The sequence below is a fragment of the Haliotis rubra genome, unplaced genomic scaffold (assembly GCF_003918875.1).
Source record: "Haliotis rubra isolate DU_JTF1 unplaced genomic scaffold, ASM391887v1 Scf97, whole genome shotgun sequence".
Classification (NCBI taxonomy): Eukaryota; Metazoa; Mollusca; class Gastropoda; order Lepetellida; family Haliotidae; genus Haliotis; species Haliotis rubra.
In genome coordinates this window covers 2,065,411-2,086,423 of record NW_025767712.1, presented here as the reverse complement: position 1 = coordinate 2,086,423, position 21,013 = coordinate 2,065,411, and the positions used below count along the sequence as shown (strand labels likewise).

General features: G+C 39.3%; 2 protein-coding genes and 1 long non-coding RNA gene across 3 annotated transcripts; all 3 read right to left on the bottom strand.

Annotated features, from left to right (window-relative positions):
- Positions 1-2,369: 2,369 nt before the first annotated feature.
- LOC124265290 (fibrinogen-like protein 1) lies at positions 2,370-6,710 on the bottom strand. Its single transcript, XM_046700078.1, has 3 exons — positions 6,420-6,710; positions 5,774-5,876; positions 2,370-3,053 (listed from the first exon to the last, which is right to left on the bottom strand). The coding sequence occupies exons 1-3, from the start codon at positions 6,708-6,710 to the stop codon at positions 2,380-2,382; spliced, it is 1,068 nt and encodes a 355-aa protein (XP_046556034.1). The 3' UTR covers positions 2,370-2,379.
- Positions 6,711-12,465: 5,755 nt separating this feature from the next.
- Positions 12,466-13,041, bottom strand: LOC124265289 (fibrinogen-like protein 1). Its single transcript, XM_046700077.1, has one exon. The coding sequence runs from the start codon at positions 13,039-13,041 to the stop codon at positions 12,466-12,468; it is 576 nt and encodes a 191-aa protein (XP_046556033.1).
- Positions 13,042-13,073: 32 nt separating this feature from the next.
- LOC124265241 lies at positions 13,074-17,839 on the bottom strand. The gene is made up of 3 exons (XR_006895390.1): positions 17,707-17,839; positions 13,439-13,541; positions 13,074-13,136 (listed from the first exon to the last, which is right to left on the bottom strand). It is a non-coding gene; the product is annotated as an uncharacterized LOC124265241 (long non-coding RNA).
- Positions 17,840-21,013: the final 3,174 nt, after the last annotated feature.

Below are 21,013 nucleotides of genomic sequence, written 5' to 3'. Positions count from 1 at the left end.
GTGACGCAGGGGTCGTACTCCAGAAATGTACGCCAGGTGTCTATCTGTATACATATTGACACCCAGGTCGAAATACAACTACAACAATGTACTTTTTCAACAATGTACATAGCACTGACTGTCCGTTTTCATTGGTCTCCCTTATTTCTTGTCTGACGTGGGTAAGTAGGTGGAAGAGAATTAAATCATCAGAAAACGATATCAGATTATCTATATGCTACAGTAAAGAGGTGTAATCAGTAAATATGTATATTTACTGAATTTTTCAGTGATTATGTATATTTACTGATTCCATCAGGGATTATGTATATTTACTGAAATTTTCAGGAAATATACATATTTACTGAACGCTACCCTGATTCATCTGATCAAGCCTGATTCATTCTACATATTTACTGAAATCAAGATCTGATCAAGAGGGAAATATAAACAAATATTTGTTTGCTTTTTCACTTTATCAATGAAGATGCATGGTTCCATATGAATCATGAGCTGGAGAAGTGGTAATTCGTATGTTTACATTTGTGAGAGCCTTCCCTCCTAATCTCCAGGATTAAAACAGGACCATGGTGGTATTTATAGGAATCATGAGCAGGAGATGGGATCTGTGTGCATGTTTACATAAGTAATCTAATCTGTTTTTCAGAGTCTATAAGAAGCTTTTTCTCCAAGGAAGATGAGAGAAACCTTCGTTTAGGTCAATTGCTTAGGTTAATTGAAAAAACAAAACCAGCCTGTTGTTAACTTTTCATCATGTGCTAACTCTACATGCATCTTATCTCGATTTCAGTGAATATGTAAATATATATTTCCTGACAGTAAAATGTCAGTAAAGTTACATAATCGCTGATGGAATCAGTTAATATACATATTTACTTATTATATATATTTACTGTAACATATACACCTTGGATAAGGATCAACTTCATTGGCCTGACTGCTTTGTTTGGGTTTTGCCATTCGAATTCTGTTTCATTTGCAGTAAGAAACAGAAACAGATCACCAAGCTGGAGAGCATCATTAGTTCCCCACGTCTTGACAAATTCCACACAGAATGAAGAATGAACTTTCATTTGTGACAAACTGTCCTGATCCACACTACAAACGTATCAATATCCAGCACGTTTAGTGACACAATCCCCATGGATTATGAACAACTGCCTGAGATCAATAAATCATCCTCATCTTTAAACCATCGATTGGCGTACCTACAGCTGTTTAGCAAGCAAATGTTTATTCTACATTTGTAATAGATCCAAGGTGTTCACCACAACACATGCGTAGGATAAAATCAATCCGCCCCTTTGCCGTGTTAAAAAAAAATGAAAAGAATTGTCCAAGGGTTTCCACTGACTCCGTTCAAATATGCATAAGCAACTTCTCTGCTAGGCAAATTAATTATCAGCTAAAAATGTTCTTCGTCAGATTTACCACAGTAAATTGGTCCTTCATATTTTGGAGATAGCAATACAATTTGGAGAAAAGTTTATTCTTTATGATCTTCCGGATCCATCGCCCATGACATGTAAAATATAAAATAAATGCACAAAATTAAACATACAGAAATGATATTGTTGCAAAGATATATTTAATACAATGTCCTTAACGACTCATTCAGAGTCACAGCAATGAAAACTAATGATACCTAAAAAATACAAGTATATATCGATTTGATACAACAACTACACGGTCATTCGAACGGATAGTACAGGGTAACCCTTTATTAAAGAAAATAATGGAAATAACACCAAAATCCATTCATGACAGAATTTTATGAAGCTTTGAAAGAACATTTCTAAACATAAAGTGAGAATAATTAGAGTAATCCACCAAAAGAAATTCCACTGGACGTAAAAGGCAAAATAGTGATGTTAATTATATTGGATCACTGGAATTCCGTGATGTCACAATGTGTCCGTGTAACAGGTAAGCATCCCTCGAAATGGTAGAAGTGGTGATCAATCATATTGCTCCAAAGTAAGACAGGTTTGTTGGGTTGAAGCAAGTACAAAAGAATTTTACAAACCATTGTCCTTCATCTCAACAGAAGGTTATGAAAATGTAACTGAAAGTTCTCAGGTTTTGTGTCAATACCATAATACATTTGTGCATTGTACAATGGGAACTCTGGTACTTTACACTGGAATTCATGCATTGCTGTATTGTGATTTCAAATGACAGCGGTGGCTCTTTCTTCATTCATTGCTGCCTCAATGTGTCTCAAATGCAGTGAGCAAGGCCAGACTGGCTGTTTTGTCCTGAAGTGTGTGACTATTAATAAAAGATACATCAATAATATAGTAATACGTTGATCTATTCCACATTTCTTGCATATTTGACACGTCGACGTAAACGAAATAGGATCTCACAGCTTGCAGCTTATCCCCAAGTATCTGGGTTGTTGTAGACCAGGTACAAGATCATCTGCCTTGGGGACCGGTTTCCCAGACCCTGCCCTGGTGTCCAGTGGAGGTTACTGTCAGCTGCTCCAGCTTGTCCACCAACGGGTGATGCCTCATAAACGCCTGTGGGATTGCAGGTGGAGCAGTCTTTGAACCACCAGCCTGACTGAAAGTCCTGAGCGCAGTTCCGAGCACTGTTGTCATTGTCACGATCCGGGGTGCTGAATGATGAACCGGACAAAGGTCCTAGACAGTCTTCGAGGGATTCATGATACTTGTCACTGGTGAAGTGTGACCCAAACGTCAGGTTATAATTACTTGATTCATCATCCACTCCAAAGTCCTGTATGTAATAGTCATGATAGCTGCTTCCCGTTTCAACCTGTACCAAGAGTGAGTGTTTTCTGCTGTAGCTGATGTAGTGGATGTAGTCATTGCCCAGCCAGTGATCTCCTGAAATGTTTCCAAATCCATTCTTGTAGTCATCCCATGGTCTGTTGAAGTTTTCATTACCAGTTTTCTGTTTCAGGATTGTGGTTCGCCCACCAAAGTTCATTTCACAGTAGACAATAAACGGTAGGGGAGACAGATTAGGTTGAATGATAAATTCGCCATTCTGACCGTAGTAATAAGCCATTCCATCGGAACAGTCTGCAACGAATGTTCATTGCATGTGTATTAATATATGTTTATGTGTATACTAAGCAGCAAAAGAAACGTCAGTTTGGAATTTTCCTTCACAGAAACGGATAACTGTAAACTCATTTAATGTTTTGATTGTATATTTTTGACAACATCTCCAACTTTACCTGAACAAAGACATTCCTTCACAAACTCAGAATGGAACCCAGGAAGTGATCTCAAAAACGCAACCTGATCTCGGAGATTGTACAGTGTTCTCCATGTTTTTCATGCAACTCATGCTGCACGTGTTGTTCACAAGGACCAGCCCTATAAAATACACCCCCAAATCTGGTGGAAACATTCACATTGCAACGTCAGCAGGATGCCGCGACTCACGACAGCTCAGAGGAACCAGGCGCTAGGAAGACTTGAAGCTGGCCACACCGCACAAGACGTTGCCAATCACTTCCAGGTCAACGTTCGGACCATCTACAGGCTGCAGCAACGTTTCCGGGCCACCAACACCACAAATGATCGCCCCCGTACTGGCAGACCAAGGGTGACCACAAGACGACAAGAACGCCATGTTGTGCGACAGCATGTACAGAATCCCTTCATGCAGGCATCCGAAACAACACGCTAGACAGTGGGAACACACGGAAGACCAATCAGTACTGATACAGTACGCCGACGTCTTAACAGCGGGAACCTCTATTGCCGTAGACCTTACCGTGGACCTATCCTAACCCCTCGTCATCGGCGTGAACGTCTACAGTTTGCCCTACAACACCAAACCTGGCGATACAGGCAATGGAGAACTGTTCTGTTCACAGATGAGAGTCGGTACTGCGTATCAACTGCAGATGGCAGAACAAGAATATGGCGACGACGTGGCCAGCGTTACTCAGACCAATGTGTTATGGAAAGAGATTCATGGGGAGGTGCAAGCATCATGGTATTGGGTGGAATAGGCCTGAACCAGAGAGTGGGTCCTGTGGTGTTCCAGAGCCTTGGTCGAGGGAGAGGAGGCGGCATCACAGCGGTGCGCTACATCGACCAAGCTCTCAGACCCCACGTCATACCACATTTCGCACGTCACCGTAACAACATTTTCCAGCATGATAACGCCCGAGCCCATACTGCCAGAGCTACACGGGAGTTCCTACAGCAGAACGGTGTCAACATTGTGCAGTGGCCAGCCCTTAGTCCCGATTTAAACCCAATTGAACATCTTAGGGGTGAAATTTAGAGGAGACTGAATAATGTCATACCAAGGCCGAACACAGCCGATTTATTGCGCCAGGCCTTTTTAAGAGTGTGGTTCCAGGTGCCAATGGCCTTCATCAATCGATTGGTGCACTCCATGCATAGACGCTGTGCTGCAGTTATTGCCGCTCGTGGTGGTCACACTATATACTAGTGTTGGGAATTGGTTAAAATCTCATAATTGATGATTGGTTTATTACAACCGATCAATCATCGAAAAAAATTGGTTAGCGTCATTCATGAAATTTGTTAATGCACATAAAAATAAGAAAAAAACATGTAGTTCTTTTGGGTTTTTTGGCAAAATTTCACATCCATAAAGGATGACTAGTATGTCAGGAATATAAATTTCTTGGAGTCTTTAAGATAAATTCAATCATGACTTGAAAACGAGCTTGTAGTGCTTATGAAATGTAACAAACAAAACCAACCTTGTGAAAAATATTGTTTATGAAAACAAGTGTTCCAGAATGGTTTGTGTTCGATTATGAGAAAACATGATCGATTGCTTGGTCGTTTAGTCATTGCAAACAATCTCCGATTATTTCAATTAATCGGACCACCACTACTATATACTGAAGTCAAGAGTCTGAATGGACTGCAAACGTTCACGTAATATCTTGAAATCTTGAGTTATTCATTGATGTGTCAGGATATTGTACACAAAAAGTGTTTTTGGTCCGCTTATAACGTCCATTTCTGTAATGTTTTGATAACAGTGCCTATCTAATTTTGAATTCGTACTGACGATGTTGTTTTTTTTGCTGCTGAGTATATATATGGACTTGAGTGTACCAGAATTAACTCATACGAATTGTGTAACGAAATCATACAGCCAACATGACATGACGCACTGTTACAGTGTTGATAAATGTAAAACATGAGTATATAACTGTATATCATTGTTTTAAGATCAATCATTATTACCTACGAGGGCGAACATATCGGGGTTCATATTTTTCATACGATGCCCTAGGGCAAAATATCACTCTGTCATGGTGACGTCATGAAACAATGCTATGACGTCACGTTTCTTCTGTGACGTTGCGTTCTACATGCGGCGACGGCGGGTAGACAGCCTATGTTTGAAAGTAGATTTGGGTTATTTTCCTAAATTTGACGACTTCGGTAATAAACATAATATTATATGAGTGCCCATATCATACTATGTTTACGACACTCGTGCCTAAATATCGGTATATCCCTCGCTCTCGCTCGGGAAATACCGACATTTAGGCACTCGTGTCGTAAACATGGTATGACATGGGCACTCATATAATATCCTCTATGTCTGCAGACATTATTAACGACACTCTATGGTAGAAACTATACTTGCCTATGTGAGTATCTATATATTTGCAATAGTGATCTGAATCGAGAAAACTTGACGGACTAATACATTATTTTCTAAGCGAGACCTGAACTCTGCCATGCCTAGATGATGTTAATTTTCTTTAAATACAATTATATAGAGACCATACCTTCCATCACTTGCCCACAGATATCCCCCTTGTATCCCCCGAAGCATTTACAGGTGCTTGTACCAGGATTGTAATCTCCGCCGTGAAGACAGGGGTTGTGAACCTGAAGACAAAACCAAAACACGAGCACACTTGGACTGTTACTAACACGAATGTGATCTGCCACTAGAAGAATGTAAAACCCTTTAAATCGGTAAAAAAAACATCCAAGTATTTCAGTCATTCTATTTAAATGGCTAATTCCTTGACAATTGTGCCAATGGAATGTGTGTGTGCGTGCGTGCGTGCGTGTGTTTGAATGTTTTTGGACGCCTCAGGTAGCAACATGACTGTAGCATATGTCAAGTATCGGTTAACATGCTACGACAAGCCAGTCTGACAACCTTTTCGTTCAAAGTTACCCCTTCCATCTACGACTCTGATTTTGTATTTAAATAAATGTATCACAGATTTAACAAAAGTTTAATTTTTGAAAGAAATGAATACCCAAAGGATATTGAAGTAGTTTCATGACATTCACAACATACAGCTCTAGTATTTCAATCGCGTGCAAAATATTTCTTTTCAAGACAATACATACACATTTGTAACATTCAGATTGTGCATTCACTATATGTATATAAACATTTGTCCTTAGAGTACTTACGTCGTTGTAGTGGATGTCGCCAGGTTTGTCACAGGGCCAGTAAGGGATGTAAGCATGATGGAGGAAACAGGTCGAACAGGATTTCCTGAAGGTGAAGGAATGACATCGCGTCTCCCCACTGCATAGGATGGCACAGGATGTTGCCGTGTGACCCACAGCTGTCCTCAATGGTCCACCATTGAAACTGTAGGGATCCAGACACGACCCCACAACCTCAAAACCCCTAAAGTCCCCAGAGACCACATAGTCTACGAAAACAATTACCAAGACAATAATTGTAGCAAATTCCATTTTCAGAAAAGTGAGTCAATCTTTCTGGTCGTTGTGTAAAATATGTACCTGATCGAAGGGGAGGAAAGATACTGAGTGTTTCGGAAGAGCTACGCCTATATATTGGAAAGTGACTACACGACTTATAGATGCTTCCCGGGAACAGACTGGGAAACGTGATGCTCTGATCTGTCTATGAATATCATCTTGATTGGTCCCTGGCTGTCCTCAAAATTCAATACACCTTGTGTTTGTTAACACTGCACCGACATGAAAACCCGATGTTGGTGATAAATAGTAACTGTAAAACAATAACCCGATCCAGTCCCGACCGACGATCCGTATTTGTTTTTGAAAACTAATCGTCATGGTGTCAGGGTCGGCAAAACTTAATTAGTGTGAGCGATGAATTGATTTAAAATATTCAGTTCGTATTTGAAATGAACTAAACGACCTGTAAATAAGTAGGGATGAAGGTAGACTTGCGCGTTGGTCGACGTTTAGACCCAGGTTTACTGCAGCTGTCATTAAAACATCCCAGGTTGATTCTTAACGTGCTTTAACATTTTATGATTTTTTAAGATTTGACTTGATTCACTCATACAGTTATCGCCAATGTGAGTGAGTGAGTTGAGTTGCTGAAGACCTATTCTACCCCGGATCTTCACGGGTCCGCTTATGTGAGAGACAGATAGACGGACAAATAGATACTTTAATGCTTTGTTGTAAACTTATATAAGTTATATGCAATGTCAAAATATTTAAGATTAGTTAGCGAAAAGGTAGACATATCCTTCTGCTTCTGAGGCACCTGTCACAGACGAATGCAAAGGCAAGTCAAATGTTCACATGACAAAAACACGGAAACGTGTAGTAGAGGTCTACATAGTGTAGTGCATCAAACATGATTTTTGTCACTTAATTTTCGTAAACAGAACATGCTCAATTGACTTCTAGTCTTCGACATATATAGATAACAGTTCTTATTTTCTATTGGTAATATATATTATTAAGCTGCATAACGCACGCACGCACACACGCACACCACACCACACCACACCACACCACACCACCCACACCCCGATTTTCCTCTATATCACGAGTAACTATATTTAATAACGAATACAAGGCATGTGTTTCCATGGCAATTGATTTTCTAACCAATATATTTTGTGCGTTTTCAGGAAAAAAGTAGGGTAGGCGCACTAACGAACTACTGTTTTCAAATTTGATACTACAACGCGTGGGCTTTTGATACGTTGCTGTACTTAAGGATCTTATTTTGTCGACTGCGTGTTACTTTTTATGACAATATATGCAGTCTGTGAAGTTATCAATATAGACATATTTCTCTATTAGAAATATACATTAATGAAGGGTGAAGCTATTGGAATAACCATTTCTTAAAAGTTGTAAATCTTCGTTTTTGTTTGAAATATATACAACTGAATGTTTTATAAACTTTCTTAACAGTATGGAAATGTCATTATTACGTTCTTTAACGTGCGATACATTCTGTCACAAATGGCACATATTTTTTCAAATTGTCAAAATGGACATCCACCTGCCACTTAATGTCAATGATTTGCACGTTCAAGTCGCTCTATCCATGGAAAGTGGAGGACAATACACATGCCTTTAAAAAAAATTTACTGTCGTTCACTGTTCAGGTACCTTTTAGAAATAGCAGCTTAAAGTGAGATGGTTTTATACACTTGCTAAAAGGGGTCAGGCTATAAGCTTTTTGGAATCTGGTCAAACTCAGCGGCAGGTTGCTGCCCGCTTTAATGTGAGTCAAGAGTGCTATTGGTAGACTGTGGCAGAGATTTCAAGCCAATGGGTTCGTGGAATATACACGTCGACCAGGTCGCCCCAGAGTCACAACAGTCCGAGATGACAGGCACACGATTAACACTGCGTTACGTAACAGATACCTTAAGGCAGCAGATCTTCAGACATAACACTTCAATGTTAACAGTGCGAGGATATCCAGGAGCACCGTTCGTCGACGTTTTAGCCAGCTAGACTCCGCTGTAGGCGAGCTGCAGTTCGTCCACCACTAACGTGTCAGGCGTCACAGTCAGGCGCTTTTGAGATGGAGTAGACACCATGGCCGCTGGAATCAACGTCAATGGTCTCGTGTGTTCTTCACAGATGGTGGGCAGAGGATTTATCGTCGCAATGGAGAGAGTATCACAGATGCATAACCGATTTGGCGGGGAGTCGGTCGGCAGGGATAACTCCTACTGGACATACTACACTGCACGTGGTCGACGGTAATCTTACCGGGCAGCTTTATCGGGACGAGATTCTGGCTCCTATAGCAGTACCATTCTTGCAAGCTATGCGTGGCTTTTATGGTCAACCCTCTTCACTGCAAGACGACAACGCTAGGCGTCATAAGGCAGGATTGTCACGGAATTCCTTAGAGTGTAGAGCGGATGGAGTGACCTGCATGCTCGCCAGACCTCAACCCTATTAAGCACGTGTGTACACACGTCAGCCAGCACTGGTGGATCTGCCAGCACTCAGCAGAGCTCTAGTAGAGGAATGGAATACGATTCCGCAAGCTTTCTTTATGAACTGGATAAGGAGCCACGAGAACAAGGTGCACCCGTGTCTTGGACGCCCGAGGAGGGTAAACAAGATATTTAATGACCGAGTGATTCATGCTTGTCATTTTTTATTTTGGGGAGTCGGTCTATATAACTGATGTTTGCTAGTGCTGTTTGAACTTTTTGTCTGTATGTCACAATGTGCCATACACAAGTCAAAGTTTGTCAACACATTAAACATTATGATGACACTGTTAGTTCTATAATTTCTGAGAAATCTTTCTTTACCTGTACTATATATCATTTGACCCTTTATTAATGACTCCTAGTATAGTTAATAATATTACTATTTTGCGTTCATGGATATTTAATTCAATTCGTAAAAAATATTTGACATGTGAAATTAACTTTCGCACATGCTCGTGATATAGTACAATCGATTCTGTTTTAAATAGAAATTTCTTATTGATGGAAGAACAGGTTTTGTCTGGTTTCTTATAGATTCGTTTGGAAGTATACGAGTTGTAATATCCTGCAGCAGGAAGGAGTATAGTAATGGCTTGTATTCATTACATACTTTAATTTTGCGCCTTATCCTAACTCAGAGCCTGAAATGAACGTCGCAAAAGCCGTAGCTGATGGTGCTACTGACTAATCACTTACTAGGCGAAAATAACTTGCACCAGAAGCTTCAAAAGAATAATCGCTTACAAAACCCAATGACTGTTTTAATGATGCAGCGACTCTGAATATTAATGATCCTAAACGATGCTTACATAACTAAAGATTTCGCTGAGAGTTAGTTTGCTCTCTCTGTTTCAAATATTTTTCTTCAGGTCCGGCGATAGATCAAAGCCCAAAATGTAAATACTTATTGATTGTATTTCTGTGAGCAGAGTAGATGTTGTGTACATTCGCATGACCCGCTGAAGCTAATAACCGGAAATAGTTCCGTCCGCACGTGATGTTATGAACAAGTACAGCTGCCTGTTTATTAAACAATGGTATCGTCAACGATCAATATGTTATATGATCGTAATTAACGTTCGCAACTAAATGAACTATAACTATCACATCTGCAGAATCTCTACAGTCTGAACGAATTAAACAAGCTAACATATTTTAGGAAGAAATAAAACGCATGTGCAACTCATTAGGCCAACATATGTTTAACGTTACTGAATAATGATTAATTTAGTCATAGATTAATTAAAGTATTATTTAATGACAGCTAGACCAGTTACGAACTGAGTGATATTTCCTTTTCAATTGCAAGTCTTAATTAAATCGTTAACAGTCCAATGAATAATGAGGCGTCCTATAAGTGACTAGATCATGACACATTTAACTGTTTCCATTGCAAGGTGTTTCATGGCGCAAGACTCCAGTGCGCAATGTTGGGTGGTCACATGACCACGTAGGCTTATACCGATTGGCTGTCACAATACTTGACCCCGACCATTCACTTAAAATGTCATAACCGTTATTGTTCGAAACCACTTTCAAAACTCCTGGTCTTGGTTGCGCATTTGTTGGGTGTTATGGGTACTTTAACTTCCAACCCAAAATGTTTTGCAAAAAAATCAATCCAATCCATCAGTAGTAGCTCAAGCTGTGTCAGTAAGCTCAGTCTCTTGCCCACAGAATACCATAGAAATGGCGTGGAGGTTCATTCAATGTAAACTGTATGGAGAATGTTCCCGAGCAAACTGTCAGCCGAACTGTAGAATTTCATATCGAGCAACATTTGTGTAACGGCTACGACGGCCGACAGATCGTGCATTGTAATGGGAAAGTCATGTGAACTAGTACAACTAATGAATCCAGATCCAATTTTCTTCTATTGCCGGACTATGACCAGACAGAGCAGTTGTTTCGATGTCAACTGTACAGAAGCAGAAAAAGACTGCTGCAACAGTAAAATCTCTGTTGATCGATTCCAGAGGCACATATCCGGTATTTGTATTGGTCTACTTGAATCAGGATATTTCACGTGTGTCATCAAACCGTTTCTCTGTCAGGCGAAGTGGGAAACCTTTTTCATTCTCAACACATAATACATACATAATCATTCACAGACAACTCTCACAAATATGACCACAGGTTGGCCAATTGTTAATTGCGTCGGAGTTCGCTATGCAGAGTTGCGTCCCTTAGGTGTGCCATTTAACGTGTGATCTTATGTTCGAATCATGGTTGGTCGTGTTTCTTGGTTTGTCAGCTCGTTGGTGTCACTAGAGTCACGAACGTTGACCTGCATCACTTCGGATTTCCGTTCAACATCAAACTGACTCACTCAAAACTGTCTGTGTGTGGCTAGAAATTCCAATTGCCTGTTCCTTTCGTTTGTGGACAGTCATCGTAAACACAAATTAATAGGAACTCATATTGTGTATTGTGTTCGAGAATAGTTGAAAATTATCAAGACTCGATTGGTTGAGGTCGCAGTAATATAGCTGGAATGCCAACTGAGTCACATTTGCAAAATACTTAAATCTTTCTCACACTAACGTTAACGTATCATGCAGTTATGGCATTTAAGGTTGCAATCGGAATTTATTGATCTATACAAATACAAGGAAGGAGAGGAAGAGAGAGGAATTATTAATACAACGTTTAAGCCAACACTGTACATCACGACACAATACAGCTGTTTAAGGTGTAAGTAAGTTTGTAGCTTGTGTGTCGAAAATGCAAATGCCTTAATGTCTGAAGAAGCATAAAATATTGTTGGATAGTCAGGGGAGGGGATGGGGTGGGGGATTGTATCTCACACGTAACATAAGGACAAACGATAGTCACTACACGGACCGGTCGATAGCACAACAGGCAGGAGTAGACGTAGGTGTAAGATTCTCTTTCTATCTGTTGTGCATGGGACAAAGCGCACGATCACTTCGATTTTGAGGAAAGCTGTCACAAACACAAACACAAAGATAACCGCCATCTGATCAGTATATATGGTCGATATCCAGCCATTGCTGACTTGTTATCTTTCAATACTCACCGGCTCTCCGTTTACATGACCAAGGTCGGACTGGCTGCCTTATCCCCAAGTAAGTGGGTCGTTGTAGACCAGATACGTTATTTTGATATATTTGCATTCGGTTTGCTTTGTTTTGTTTGATGTAGTACGCAATACATCAATTTTGCTGAATTCCGAATTTCTTGTTTACTTGACCCGTCATCGTTAAACGAAATAGGATCTCACAGCTTGCAGCTTATCCCCAAGTATCTGGGTTGTTGTAGACCAGGTACAAGATCATCTGTCTTGGGGACCGGTTTCCCAGTCCCTCCCCAGGGGTCCAATGGAGGGTACTGTCAGCTGCTCCAGCTTGTCCACCAACGGGTGATGCCTCATAAACGCCTGTGGGATTGCAGGTGGAGCAGTCTTTGAACCACCAGCCTGACTGAAAGTCCTGAGCGCAGTTCCGAGCACTATTGTCATTATCGCGATCCGGGGTGCTGAATGATGAACCGTACAACGGTCCTAGGCAGTCTCCGAGGGATTCAAGATACTTGTTACTGGGGAAGTGAGACCCAAACGTCAGGTTATAATTACTTGATTCATCATTTACTCCAAACTCCTGCATGAAATACTGATAATAGCTGCTTCCTGTCTCAACCTGCACCAAGAGTGAGTGTTTTCTGCTGTAGCTGATGTAGTGGATGTAGTCATTGCCCAGCCAGTGATCTCCTGAAATGTTTCCAAATCCATTCTTGTAGTCATCCCATGGTCTGTTGAAGTTTTCATTACCAGTTTTCTGTTTCAGGATTGTGGTTCGTCCAAAGGCCATTTCACAGTAGACAATAAACGGTAGGGGAGACAGATGAGGATGAATGATATATTCGCCATTCTGACCGTGGTAATAAGCCATTCCATCGGAACAGTCTGCAATGAATGTTCATTGTATGTGTATCAGTATGTATGTTTTGCTTGCATATCATTTAACTGTAAATGGTGTAATAAAATCACACATCTTAAAGTGCACGAAACACTTTCACAATCATATTTGTTATTTGTTGAAAATATGATAGAAATTATACATATCCTGTCTGTAAAATCTATACTGTTCAGTAGAGATCTGAATTATGTAAACATGACTTGAACTAACATACAATACATCATTTTCGAAGTGAGATCTGAATTCAATATATATATTTTCGTTGAATACTATAACGCAGAAGTCATACCTTCAATCACTTGCCCACAGATATCTCCCTTGTAACCACCGAAACATTTGCAGGTGCTTGTACCAGGATTGTAATCTCCGCCGTGAAGACAGGGGTTGTAAACCTGAAGCCAAAATACGTTCCGTTGACACTTCCTAACACATGTGGCAATGGCAGCATGAACACACTTGAACACACAATGCCATAACATGTGTTCAATGAACAAACTTATATGGTTACTGACACGAATACAATCTGACAGTAGCAGAATGTGAAAGCCATTTTATTAGCTTTACAAGAAGTAAGAATAGTGAATCACATGCAACCTCGTTTCATCTAATGTTTTTTGGATTAGGAATTGACTAATTTCAATTTCAATTAGAAGCAACTTAATGTAATCGGGGCAATCTGATTACGCCGTGTTCGTTTCAGTTGGAATAGCCAACTTGTACCATTTGAAGCAAACAGGACGCGTTTATGTAAGCATTTACCTGACACGAAACCTGCATGTATAAAAAAAATATAGTCCGTTTGGCTCAAAAGCGGACCGATGAATTGCAATCTAACTCGAAAACATATAAACATAAAATACCCAATGAAACACTGATCATAATGAAAACGTCAGACCAACTCTGAGAGGTGTTTGCAGAATTTATGTCCTAAAAATAAAAAAAATTGTTTAACAAACTATGATTAAAATATCGACACAGTTCACTATTTGTTACGAGGGAGGAGTGCAGAGAAAGGGACAGCCGGGTGTGCGAGAAAGGATGGAGACGGCACAGCACAGGTTAATGAATCAATAACTTTGTCGGCACTTGTGCACGTGCTTCTCTAACACTTGGCTGTCCCTTTCTCTGCACTCCCCCCTCGTAACAAATAGTGAACTGTGTCAATATTTTAATGATAGTTTGTTTAACAACTTTTTTAATTTTAGGACATAAATTCTGCAAACAAATCACAGAGTTGGTCTGATATTTTGATTGTGATCAGCGTTTCATTGAGTATTATATGTTTATTAGTTTTTGAGTTAGATTGCAATTCATCGGTCCGCTTTTGAGCCAAACGCACTATACATGTATTGTCATTTATTCACAGACATACAGTTCAGCATACAAACAGTAGATTTGTTTAAAGGGAATTAAATGTGCCCCAATAACGAACACTTTTACGGTATTTCCTTTACACCATTTAAATAGAGACCTTAGAACATCTGCAAAGTGAACCTAAGCTTTCGAAGCCAGTACACAGGACCTCAGTCTCTTCAATCTCCTACTTAACATATATACAAATTACTAGGATATTGAACCCCTTCCCTTTTAGAAGGCAACCATATTGTAACTGCCTTGAAATATCGCTTTCCAATCCAACGTCTCCATCAGACATCCCCTTTTTTATACATCTAATGTGTGAGAAGTCAGTCAGGTTCCTCGGTGAATGAGGTATATGGAACCATCAAAACAACACCTTTACTTTCATGCTCTATCTTTCACTGATTTACACTGGTCGATAAATACCACGATGCCTATTCGTGTAAACAGCACTAATGGTGCAAACAGTAACATAAAGACGCTGGTGTTTTTGAGTAAGTATGAGGGTGGTTTTGAGTAGGTATGGTTGAGTTTAAGTGCAATACTAGAGTCCCACAGTCGGTTACCGATGTCCTCGAAGATATGATAAATGGAGATAAATTGGTTTCATTGTGAATAACTCTTGTCTATGTGGACGTTGAGCGAAACATAAGATGATTCGTGTTTAAGATTTGTTTTTAACTTGTCATAATCTATGTGTGACATGAGCTGTGTTATTATGTCTCCTCTTATTAGTGTATGCATTGGTAATCGTATCTTGTTTGCAATTTATTTATAAGTGATCTTTCCAGGTTTTTAGTCTAAATGTACAAGGTGTGCACATAGTCCATCAATATTTTCATTACCGTTATCATGTGATCATTAATCTACTCAAAATAGTTTTTATGTTAGTCCAAAATGCCACCCATAAAAACAATTTAGCCTGCTTGTGTGTACTTTGACCTGCTTGACAATTGTCTAATTATATAAGAAACGTAATCTAACCATTCGACATTCAGGCTACAAACCAAATGTTATTTAAATCGTCATGGTTTAAACAAGATAAGAGTTTTCTTTTTGTTAAGGACCAACGTCCATATGAGCATACTGCGGCATGTCTGTCTATTGTGTAATAACTTTCGACCTTTTCTTATTTTTGCCATTGTTTTACGCCACCGTCAGCAAAATTCTACTGATGTCGCTGTAAGTAAATAATCCGTCCAGTGTACCTACAGATAAGCCATTTCACAACTTTTCAACCTCTCAAAATGAAGAATGACGTTATTTCTGTACAATAAAACCAAGTTTCGAAATTTTGTTGGTTTTTGTTTCAAAATCCTAACTATTTCTCCTAGTACTGATCCATTTAAATTTGGCGAAAATGATTTGAACAGGCCGAATTTTCTAAACTTAAAGAGAAACTTGGTCTTGAGAAAGTACTTTACCAAAGCTTGTTTTTGTTTACCATATTTAGACACTCTCTTGGTCGGTTAAAATCAGCCTGTACATGTTCAAATATTTTCAACAAATGTCACATTCCTGGGCGTTCCAGTTTTTATCTCCGTCCAGTTTATATCTACGTACACTTCTTTCGTGTCTTGAAAACGTTAACAGACTCTGGACCAGACCATTATGTAATATGAAACCCTACACACCTTGCGAATATGTTCGATAATAACTGATTGTCAGTACTAGATCTTGTTTTACCGGAACCATACAACCTAAGTTAACGGGGTTAGGCTGGGACTGCTTTCAATGTAACATATGCACATAGGATACACAGTTTGAGACAAGTCATTACCAATCTGTTTTCAAGGACTGCTTATCTAACTCGTCATCCGAACAAACAAAACAAGTATCACTAATAGGTTGCCGCGGTACAGGGAAAGTTTATCTATTCCAAATATCAGGGGATTAGAAAAACAAAGCATCGATTTTATAATTATCTCTGAAAGTAAAACATAATGGAGTTTCTCAAACGGATTTTGGTCGTTGAGTCTTCTTTGAAACTGCTTGGCCTACGTGAATGGGAAAGTACGAGCTAAAATATCCTGTTCATTCTAAATGTTCAAATGTCGAATTCACAAGTACAAACCGTCACACATGGTTATCTATATTTTGTAATTAGATGATCGAATTCAAACGTTCAAAATGAATCGGAAGTTGTCTCGGGCAGTTTGGTACTCTGACAGCTGAAGACTGCCATGAGCTCAACGCATGACATTATAGGATTAAATGACGAACAGTCAAGTAAGGAGAATGCAAAGGAAATCAATGAAGCATCTATGTGAAATAGCAAAAATGATATAGTGTTGCCATGCCAAATTCCGCGTTTGGGCTTAAAGAATATGTCCATCTTGAAAGAGTCAAGATTATTTTCTTAACGTCTTACATCCAATGTGCTCTCTCACTCACAAGCACACATTCCAGTTCTTTGAGAATATCAAAATTAATCATTTTTAAAATATCTCAAAACAGAATAAAATAGCAACATAAGTTGTTGGAATTTATGCGAAATATGTTCATCATACTTTCCTTTAAAATGTTTATTCAAGATGTTTTATTCACAACTCTATTCGCAACACGTGTAGTCAAATGTTCTGAGATGCAGTCGTTAAAACCTGTGTTCACCTTCATAGTGCCTTTGTTGGTTAATCAGAACCGTGATTGGTAATCAAGTCCCGCATAATTTGGGGCTTTCCTTCCACAGCAAATTAAAACTGAGTAAGAAATCTGTACAAAAAGACGTTAAACCCATTGACTCTGTTCTATGTCGTTATTTCACCATTTAAATATGATAGCTATATGATATGTAACATGTTTAGTAACCTCAGCAGGAAGTGAGTGAGTGAGTTTAGTTTTACGCCTCTTTTAGCAATATTCCAGCGGGGTACACCAGAAATGGGCTTCACTTATTGTACCCATGTGGGAATTCGAACCTTCGTATTCGGCGTGATGAGCGAACGCTTTAACCACTAGGCTACCCCACCGTCCCTTTTAGTCATGGTACATATTTGAAGGTAAGGTATATGGGTGCTAAGCAAAGCTTCAGCGACTGTCATCAACATATATCCATTCACCTAAAGTTTGAAAAAAGATGACGTGTTCCGGAAACAAAAAAGCATGAAAGTCTATATCCAACTGTGTTCGAAAACGCCAGTCTTCAACTATATAAAAGGACAGGGCATGAAGTCAATCAGTTGTCCTTAGAGTACTTACGTCATTGTAGTGGATGTCGCCGGGTTTGTCACAGGGCCAATCAGGAATGTAAGCATGATGGAGGAAACAGGTCGAAGAGGATTTCCTGAAGGTGAAGGAATGACATCGCGTCTCCCCACTGCATATGATGGCACAGGATGTTGCCGTGTGACCCACAGCTGTCCTCAATGGTCCACCATTGAAACTGTAGGGATCCAGACACGACCCCACAACCTCAAAACCCTTGAATTCGAAGTCCCCGGAGACCACATGGTCGGTGGAAATTATCATCAAGACAATACTTACTGCATATCCCATCATAAATAATAATTGCGTAAAGTCGTCTTTAGTTAGCTTATAGCTTTGAAAAGCAGTATGTCTATCCGACAAATGTCGCAATGAAATGGATCAGTTAGTAGAAAGTGCCTTGGCGGTTGTTTGCGTATTCTTATTCGAAACTAGATGACTTCATTCAGTGTCATGGCTTTATATGGGGACTTGTCACTCACTGTGCATACAGATCAATGCTCAATAAGTGCGAAGGCAGTTTATTGATTTTTCAAACGGTCTCACTCTCAGATATATCAACTGAACTAAGATTCGTCAACAGTGTTCGTGCAAATTCCTGATTTTAGTATTTCCTCATCCTTTGTAAAATCTTCAGAAGGTTTTAGAGCACGGAGATCCAAGTGAGTTTTTTTTCCTTTTCCTTTGTGTTCATCGTGATTGTCCCTGGATTGTAAACCTCGGTACGGTTCTAAGGCGATCTTAATCTAAACCTGCCTGGGTACATTTACGACTGTCTCAAATAAGTTGTTTTTCCAATTACTGGATACGTGTGATAGCTATCAATAATCACAGGAACTACCGGTCGGCCATTGCTATTAGTGAATAATAAAACGTTATTTAAATCTACACTCAAAATTATTCCATATTATGATTACATGCAACTTATCGAATCTGAACAAGGCTCTGCGTCAAAGGTAACACATTATCAGCCAGGGTACCGTTGTACAAAGCGATCATAGCGCTAAGGTGACCGGAACTCCCATACCTTAAAAAGCTTAAGGTAGTCTTAGCGCTAAGGTTATTTTGTACAGCAGCACCCAGCTCACATACTGTGTAATCCCTGCCTTCTTTTGTATGTCAACCGTGGGGTACTGAAGATCTGTTCTGTCCGGATTTCCCATGGATGTATTTTCATTCAGTTATCCTATTTGACCACCAAGAGCCCTATGCACCCCGATCCGAATAAACTGTTTAATACTTTTCTATAGAAGCGTTTAGTGCACTAAGCGGTCTCAGTCACAATCTCATATTTGTAAAATGAAATCCAGATTCATTATAGATGCAACGTAGTAATGTTGATCGTTTTTCTAATTTAGTGAGTGAGTTAAAGTTTATAGTCACAGCGGCAGTATTTAAGCCATATCGTGACTAAAAATAGACTTAGTGACTGAGTGAGTTAAGATTTATAGTCACATCGGCAATATTTCAGCCATATCAGGACTTTAAAACTGAATTATATAAAACCTGTCAACGACGGACAGTAAAATAACTAGATTATCACTTATAGATAATTAAAACTAGCATGTAACTGTAAAATTAAACAAACTTTTATGGAGTATACAATATAATAAACGGACTCGAGATCACCAGCAACTGAAGGTAGGTCACCATACTTTTTTAAATTGAAGAAACCTTGACTTTGGTACATTTCATGTAAAAAAAATCGGATTAGGTCTTCACGAACAATGTTGTCCATTAGTATCCAAGTATGACGGAAACTAATAAAGTAGCCACTTTGGTGGTTATTTCCGGGTTTCATGAAAATTAACCTCCAAATATAATATTCTGCAAAATATAGTGGAATGTCGAATAAAGTCATCGAAAAATAGGTTTCCAAATAGTCGCAGAGAAAAGTATTTTCCGCTCCTTTGAAACCATATTGAATCAGTGTCAGGGAGGTGAACACGTAGAACTGACTGCACATATATGACACTGGGAAGCGATATCGAAACGTGATAGCCATCAAAACAGCCTTCGGTAAATGGTGGTTAGAGTGTCTGTCCCGTGACTGGAAAGTTTGTGGTTTTGGGTTCCTGGAGGCTATTACTTACCACAGATGTTAACAGAAGGTGCATGTTACCTTGCCTGGCTCTAGGCATTTAAGTAACAAAACACCTTCAAGATTAGCACTCAATATAATGAGTCTCAGTGATATACCCATATTAAACAGCTGGTAGTTCTCCCCTTGCAATTTGGATAGCCGCATAAAACCCTTCAGCCATCTGACGAGTGAGTGAGTGAGTTAATATTTATCGTCACATCGGCGATATTTCAGCCATATCGTGTCAAGAACAATTTATAATTATATTAAAGATTAATAAAGTTAGAAATTAAAAACCTCTTGACGAAGAACAGTAAAACTAATAGTGCATCACAGATATCCATTTAAAACTAGTAACTAAATCTAAAATAGTTCAACTATAAATGACAATACAATATAAAAGCAGGCTATAGATTGCTAACGACTGAAGGTAGATCACCATACTAGGGACCATGGGGACTTACAGTACATTTGCTTCCTGCATGGGCCCTAGCTGGATTTACATCATCCCTTCAGCCGCTAGCAGTTTAGACAAATCTAGCCATACATTTAAAAAGACACATATTCTACGATTAAAAATAGTGGAAAGTTTGAATTTACTATGAATGTTTGTGGACTTACGTACCCTCTGGGAGGACAATAATTTTACAATACTTTAACCCCTTTGAGGATACAGCCACTAACAATCTGAGTTACTAATTTAAACTTCCAATCATAACATATTTATCTATTTATAAATCATTTAACAAATCTAATTATTTTAAAAATGCAATAATTAAATAAGAACTGATATTATTAAAAAGATCCTTCATACTTCGTGATTTGAAATAGTTATCCCTTGTGATGGAATATTCAACACAGTCAAGCAGGACATGCTTGACCGTGATTCTTTCATCACAAGGGATGCAAAACGGAGGATATTCACCTTTCAGTTAGTATTCGTGTGTATACCGTGTATGGCCAATGCGACATCGTCGCATGATGACCTCTTCAAAGCTGAACTGACAACCAAAGGAAGTGTAACCAATATAGGGTTTTATTTCATGTAATTTATTGATACCTACTTGGGTGTCCCACTTCTTCTGCATCAGATCACGGATGTAGGTTCTAAGGATAGCTTTGTAATCAGAGTATGGGATAAGAAGTGGTGTCAAAGATTTGTTGAGTGCTGCCTTGGCAGCAAGATCAGCCATTGTATTACCAGGGATTCCAACAAGG

Excerpts from the sequence above, each read along its gene's own strand:
- LOC124265289 (XM_046700077.1), bottom strand. The coding sequence starts at position 13,041 with ATGGCCTTTGGACGAACCACAATCCTGAAACAGAAAACTGGTAATGAA.
- LOC124265290 (XM_046700078.1), bottom strand. The coding sequence starts at position 6,710 with ATGGAATTTGCTACAATTATTGTCTTGGTAATTGTTTTCGTAGACTAT. Across the intron at positions 5,877-6,419 it reads GCGACATCCACTACAACGAC|GTTCACAACCCCTGTCTTCA; the intron begins GTAAGTACTCTA and ends TTTTGTCTTCAG. Across the intron at positions 3,054-5,773 it reads CTGTGGGCAAGTGATGGAAG|ACTGTTCCGATGGAATGGCT; the intron begins GTATGGTCTCTA and ends CATTCGTTGCAG.